Raw genomic sequence first — 6462 nt, forward strand, 5'->3', positions numbered from 1 at the left:
ATGGATGGATGGATGGATCCATGGATCCATGGATGGATGGATGGATGGCGGAAGATGGAGCTGGATGTCCCACCCTGAGGATGGTGGGGTCCTACGCTGGGCACTGATGGGCTGTGCAGGTGAGGTGGTGAACGTGCCGTCGTTCGATGAGGAGGGAGCCTTCGTCTCGTACCCGCCGCTCACCAACGTGCACCATGAGCTGCGGCTGGAGGTCGAGTTCCTGCCGCTGGCGCCCGACGGGCTCCTGCTCTTCAGCGCCGGCAAAGCCGCCCCTGTCGAGGACTACGTGGCCTTGGCCATGATCGGTGGCCACCTCGAGTTCCGCTACGAGCTGGGCTCAGGTGGGTGGCACAGGGCGCTGTGGACAGGTGGCACCGGGGACTGTGGGAGTGAGGGGGTGACACAGCGTTACCAGAGTTCACTGGCATGAAGGAGGTCCCTGAGCCACAGTGGGGTCCCCTGGCACCACTGGGGTCCTTGGGTGTCATCCTGGTCCCCAAGCATCACCCAGGGCACATCTGAGGTCCGCGAGCATCCCTGGTTGTCCCCCAGTGCCCCCCCAACACCACCCCCTGTCCCCACAGGCCCAGCAGTGCTGCGGAGCGCAGAGCCGGTGGCCCTGGGCCAGTGGCACTGGGTGACAGCTGAACGGGTTAACAAGGACGGGACACTGGTGGTGGACGATGCCGCCCCGGTGAAACGCTCCTCACCCGGCAAGAGCCAGGGGCTCAACCTGCGCAGCCCCCTGTACCTGGGGGGCACCGAGCCCCCCCTGCGCCCCCCCACCAACGCCTCCTTCCGCGGCTGCATCGGAGAGGTGAGACCCCCTTGTGTCCCCTCGGGGGGCAGGTGACCCCCTCAGGTGGGGAGGGGATTCCCCCATACTGGGGACACGATCCCCTTGGTGGGGAGGAGGTGACCCCCACTGATGTCCCCTTGTTGGGGGGATGACCCCTCTTGGTGTCCCTTGGGGAAGATGACCCTGTTGGCGGTGTCCCCTTGGTTGGGAGGTGACCCCGTTGTTGGGGAGGTGACTTCCCTTCCCATCCCCTTGTTGCAGTTCCCTCACCGGGTTGGTGACGCCTCTCCTTGGTGTCCCCTTGGTTGGAAGTGACCCCCGTGGCTGGGGCGTGGTGCCATTGGTGTCCCCTTGTTGATGTCCCCTTGTTGATGTCCCCTCGTTGATGTCCCCTCGTTGATGTCCCCTCGTTGATGTCCCCTCGTTGATGTCCCCTCGTTGATGTCCCCTCGTTGATGTCCCCGAGTTCCCTCACTGGGCTGGGGCATGGTGCCATTGGTGTCCCCTTGCTGATGTCCCCTTGTTGATGTCCCCTCACTGGAGGGGTGCCCCTCACCCCCCGGCCCCGCTGGTGTCCCGGCCGGGCGGTGTCCCCGGCGGCAGGGCGGTGACGGTGGCGGTGTCCCCGCGGTGTCCCCGCAGGTGTCCATCAGCGGGAAGCGCCTGGAGCTGCGGGAGCGGTTCCTGCGCAGCCGGGGGGTGCGGCCGTGCGGCCACCGCGCCCCGTGCCGGCCGGGGAGCCGCGGTGAGCGCGGGGACGGGGCTGGGCTGGGGGCGTTTGCACGCGTGTGTGCTGCGTGTGCATTACTGCATGTGTGTGTGAGCTGTGTGTGCATTACTGCATGTGTGTGCTGCATGTGTGTGTATGCATGTGTGCCGTGCATGTGTGCAGTGCGTGTGCATTACTCTGTGTGTGTGTGTGCTGTGTGTGCTGCGTGTGTGCACTGTGTGTGTGTGCTGCACGTGTGTGTGTGCGCGTGTGCATTACTGCACGTGTATGTTGCACATGTGTGTATGTGTGTGTGCGTTATTGCATGTGTTTACTCTGTGCTGTGTGTGTGTACGCAGTATGTACTGCACACGTGCATTACTGCATGTGTGTGTGCCCTGCGTGTGCATTACTGCATGTGTGTGTGAGCTGTGTGTGCATTACTGCATGTGTGTGTATGCATGTGTGCAGTGCATGTGTGCAGTGCGTGTGCATTACTCTGTGTGTGTGTGCTGTGTGTGCTGCGTGTGTGCACTGTGTGTGTGTGCTGCACGTGTGTGTGTGCGTGTGCATTGCTGCACGTGTATGTTGCACATGTGTATGTGTGTGTGCATTACTGCATGTGTGTGCTGCATGTGTGCCGTGCATGTGTGCAGCGCGTGTGCATTACTCTGTGTGTGTGTGTGCTGTGTGTGCTGCGTGTGTGCACTGTGTGTGTGTGCTGCACGTGTGTGTGTGCGTGTGCATTGCTGCATGTGTATGTTGCACATGTGTGTATGTGTGTGTGCGTTACTGCATGTGTGTGCCTCACACACGTGTACTGCGTGTGTGTGTGTGTGTGCAGCGCGTTTGTGCTGCGTGTGCATTTGTATGTGTGCACTGCACCTGTGTGTGTGCATTGTGTATGCATTTTGTGTGGGTTTGCGTGCGCAAACACAGCTCACACCTGCTCACACCTGCTCACTGCACACTCCTGTGCATTTGCACACACACAGTCCACACTGCTCACTGCACACACCTGTGCACTTGCACACACACAGTTCACACCTGCTCACTGCACACTCCCGTGCCCGGCGTGCCCCGCGGGCCGTGCACACTGACCCAGCCCCGCAGTGACCGTGTCCCGCTGTCCCCAGGCCCGCGCTGCGAGGAGGAGGAGGAGGAGGCCGAAGGCTGTCACCCCTCCCGGCCCTGCCTGCACGGTGGCTCCTGTGTCCATGGCTCCTGCCGCTGCCCCCCGGGACACAGCGGGGCCCGCTGCCAGCACCGTGAGGGGACAGCGGGGGGACACCCTGGGGACACCCGGGGACACAGGGAGCGTGCAGGGACACTGCCAGCACGGCGAGGGGGAACACACGGAGGGGCAGGGGGACACACACTGGGGACTCTGGAAGACACAGAGGGACATGGGGCTGACAGAGGAAAGACACAGGGACACCCAGGGACACACACACACTTGGGGATACTTGGAAATACCTGGAGACACTTGGAGAAGGTTTGGGACTTCTGGGGAAACTTGGGAACATGAGGAGGCATTGGGGACGTGGAGGAGGTCACACAGGGACACCTGGGGATGTGAGGGGGACACACATGGGGACACGTGACAACATTTGGAGGCACAAGGGGACATGGGGGGGGACACCTGAGGACACCTGGAGACCACTGGGGACACAGAAGGACACCTGGGGACATGGCAGGGACACGTGCTTGGGGGAATACCTGGGAATAAATGAAGCCACTTGGGGACATGGGGGACACCTGGGGACACTGTTGAGGATATACACTTGGGGGATACTTGGGGATACCTGGGGCAACTGGAGACACGTGGGGACGTGGTGGGGGGACACTTGGGGACACCAAGGGGATACATGTCCCCCCTTTACCCCTCTTCTCCCGCAGGCTCGGCACTGGCAGAGCTGGAGCAGGACTGGCAGGAGGGCAGCGGGGGCGGCGGTGGGTCCCTGCACCCATTTCCCCTTTTTCCCCCCAAAATGCAGCTGGGGCCCCCTCCTGCCATCCCCCCTGACCCCCCATCTCCCCCCAGACGCCCCTGGGCAGTTCAGCGCCGCATTCCAGGACGGATCCTACCTGGCCCTTCCCGGGCACCTCTTCCCTCGTGGGTGAGTGACACGGGACACCCCGAGCGGGTACTGCACCCCCCTCCCATGGCACTCCCCATTTTTGGGGTGCTGCGCTCCCCCCCACGGCATCACCCCCTTTTTGGGTGCTGCCCCCCATCACTCTCCTCCCCTGGCAGCCCCCCCGAGGCTCCCGAGACCATCGAGCTGGAGCTGCGGACGCGCAGCGCCCAGGGGCTGCTGCTGTGGCACGGCGCGGTGAGACAGGGCACAGGGCACAGGGGACGGGGGGCACGGGCTCTGGGACCCCTGGGCTGGGGGTCCGGGTGCCCTCTGCTCACCCCCCGCTGCGCCCGCAGGAGCCCAGCGAGGGTGGCAAAGCCAAAGATTTCCTCGGCCTCGGGTTGAAGGACGGGCACCTGGTGTTCAGGTGAGGGGGGACCGCGGTGTGACGTGTGGCACTGGGGTCCCCTGAGCCCACGGGGTGCCCCCGAGGTGCCCTGCACTGACACCTGCCCCCCACAGCTACCAGCTGGGCAGTGGCGAGGCCACCATCACCTCCGAAGACCCCGTCAATGACGGCGAGTGGCACCGGGTGACAGTGACAAGGTGGGCAGGGGTCTGGGGGTGGCACGGGGTGGGCAGGGCGGGCGCGGGTGCTGACGGTGCCCCGCAGGCAGGGCCGGCGTGGGCAGCTCCAGGTGGATGGAGAGGAGCCGGTGAGTGGGGAATCACCCGGATCCAACGTCATGGCCAACACTGAGGGCAGCGTCTACGTGGGTACGTGGGACTGGGGACACGGGGGACACGGGGCGGGACACAAATGGACACAGGGTGAGTGTGGGATGGACGTGGAATGGACATGGGGTGGATGCAGGATGGACGGGGTGAGGCATGGGGTGGCACAGGGGATGGACATGGGGAGGGACAAGGGATGGACATGGGGAGGGACATGGATGTGGGGTGGGATATGGCATGGACACAGAATGGGACACGGGATGGACATGGGGAGGATGGATGGGGTGAGGCATGGGGTGGCACAGGGGATGGACATGGGGTGGGACAGGGGATGGACATGGGGAGGGACACAGGATGGACATGGGGTGGGACAGGGGCTGGACATGGAGTGGGACATGGATATGGCATGGACACAGAATGGGACATGGGATGGACACGGGGTGGAACACGGGATGGACATGGGGTGGGACAGGGGATGGACATGGGGTGGAACACGGGATGGACATGGGGAGGGACACGGGATGGATGTGGAGTGGGACACAGATATGGCATGGACACAGAATGGGACAGGGGATGGGCATGGGGTGGGACACGGGGTGGGCATGGAATGGCATTTGGGATAAGACACCAGCTGGAACATGAGATGGGATATGGGATGTACACATGATGGGACACGGGATGGACACAGGATGGACACGGGGTTCACAGGGTGGGCATGGAATGACGTTTGGGATAAAACACCAGCTGGAACATGAGATGGGATATGGGATGTACACATGATGGGACACGGGATGGACATGGGATGGGCATGGGATGACACTTGGGATAAGACACCAGCTGGAACATGAGATGGGATATGGGATGTACACATGATGGGACACGGGATGGACACAGGATGGACACGGGGTGGGACACGGGATGACACTTGGGATAAGACATCAGCTGGAACATGAGATGGGATACGGGTTGGACATGGGGTGGGACATGGGCTGGAATAGAGGATGGCATGGGATGGACACAGGACGGGACCCCTGGGTGCTGGGACACGGGCTGGGGACCCCTGACGGGACACGAGAGAGGCGTGGGCGGGTGTCGGGGCCGGGGGGGCCCCGCGGTGCCCCCGCCCAGCGGCTCCTGTGTCCCGCAGGCGGAGCCCCCGACCCCCGCGCCCTGACCGGCGGCAAGTTCAGCTCCGGCCTCTCGGGCTGCGTGCGGGGGCTGGCGCTGGAGTCCGCCGGCATCCCCCGACACCCCATCGACCTCCGGCACGGCGCCCTGGGGGGCTCCCCCGTGCCCCCCTGCCCCTCCTAACCCCCCCGAAGCAGAGGCTGGGGGGAATTTGGCCGAGTTTATTCTTTTCCAAAAAAAACCCAACAACACCAGGAGGAAACGGTGCTTCGCTGCCCCGGGGTGACTCTGGGGGGGGGCCGGGACCCCCAAAAATGTTTACACCCCCCTTCCACCGGCCCCCCGAAACTGTGCCGGGGCGGCCGGGCCGCCTGGGTGCCCCCCGGGGTGGCGGCGGGGTGGGGGCGCGAGGGACAATCGGGGACAGCCATTAAAGGAGAGACAACCCGTGCGGCTGCCGTGCTTGGGGGGCTGCGCCGGGGCTCTGGGGGTACGGCAGCCAGGGGGTGTCTGGGGGGGCTCTGGGCGGTGGCACAGGGGTGCAGAGCTGGGGGGCTCTGGGGCGGCTCTGGGGCGGATGGCGGGGGGACCCAGCGCGGACCCGCGCCACAGGCCCCGCCCACCGGACAACAGACCCCGCCCATCGGGACACAGACTCCGCCCATCGGGGCACAGGCCCCGCCCACCGGGACTCAGGTCCCGCCCACTCCGTATCAGTCGCGCCCATAGCAAGCGAGCCCCGCCCCCATGCGCACAGGCCACACCCCCTCCGGGTGGTCGTACAAGCCCCGCCCCCTACGGGTCAAGCCCCGCCCCTGGCGGACACGAGCCCGTACCTGGCGCGCCCAAGCCACGCCCCTGTGGCGGAAGCCCCGCCTCCAGCCCCGCGCGTCGCGCCCGCCAACGTCAGCGCCTCGCGCCGTCACCGCGTCGCGCTCGTGGCGTCAGCGGGCCTGAGGGCGGCGGGAGGGGCCGGGCGGGACCGGGACCGGAGCGGGCCGGAGCGGGCA

At 65.0% G+C, this 6462-nt stretch overlaps 1 protein-coding gene across 1 annotated transcript in view; it reads left to right on the forward strand.

Annotated features, from left to right (window-relative positions):
• HSPG2 (heparan sulfate proteoglycan 2) overlaps positions 1-5903 on the forward strand; it is a 42533-nt gene extending 36630 nt beyond the window's left edge. Inside the window, exons 84-94 of the mRNA XM_039697432.1 lie at positions 120-341; positions 585-817; positions 1442-1544; positions 2645-2776; positions 3408-3461; positions 3553-3628; positions 3766-3844; positions 3946-4016; positions 4112-4195; positions 4263-4366; positions 5472-5903. Coding sequence (XP_039553366.1) covers positions 120-341; positions 585-817; positions 1442-1544; positions 2645-2776; positions 3408-3461; positions 3553-3628; positions 3766-3844; positions 3946-4016; positions 4112-4195; positions 4263-4366; positions 5472-5635 — 1322 coding nt within the window. The 3' untranslated portion in view covers positions 5636-5903. The remainder of the gene's footprint in view (positions 1-119; positions 342-584; positions 818-1441; positions 1545-2644; positions 2777-3407; positions 3462-3552; positions 3629-3765; positions 3845-3945; positions 4017-4111; positions 4196-4262; positions 4367-5471) is intronic.
• The last annotated feature ends 559 nt before the right edge of the window (positions 5904-6462 follow it).

Source organism: Passer montanus, unplaced genomic scaffold, assembly GCF_014805655.1.
Source record: "Passer montanus isolate IOZ18808 unplaced genomic scaffold, ASM1480565v1 scaffold118, whole genome shotgun sequence".
In the NCBI taxonomy this organism is placed as follows: Eukaryota; Metazoa; Chordata; class Aves; order Passeriformes; family Passeridae; genus Passer; species Passer montanus.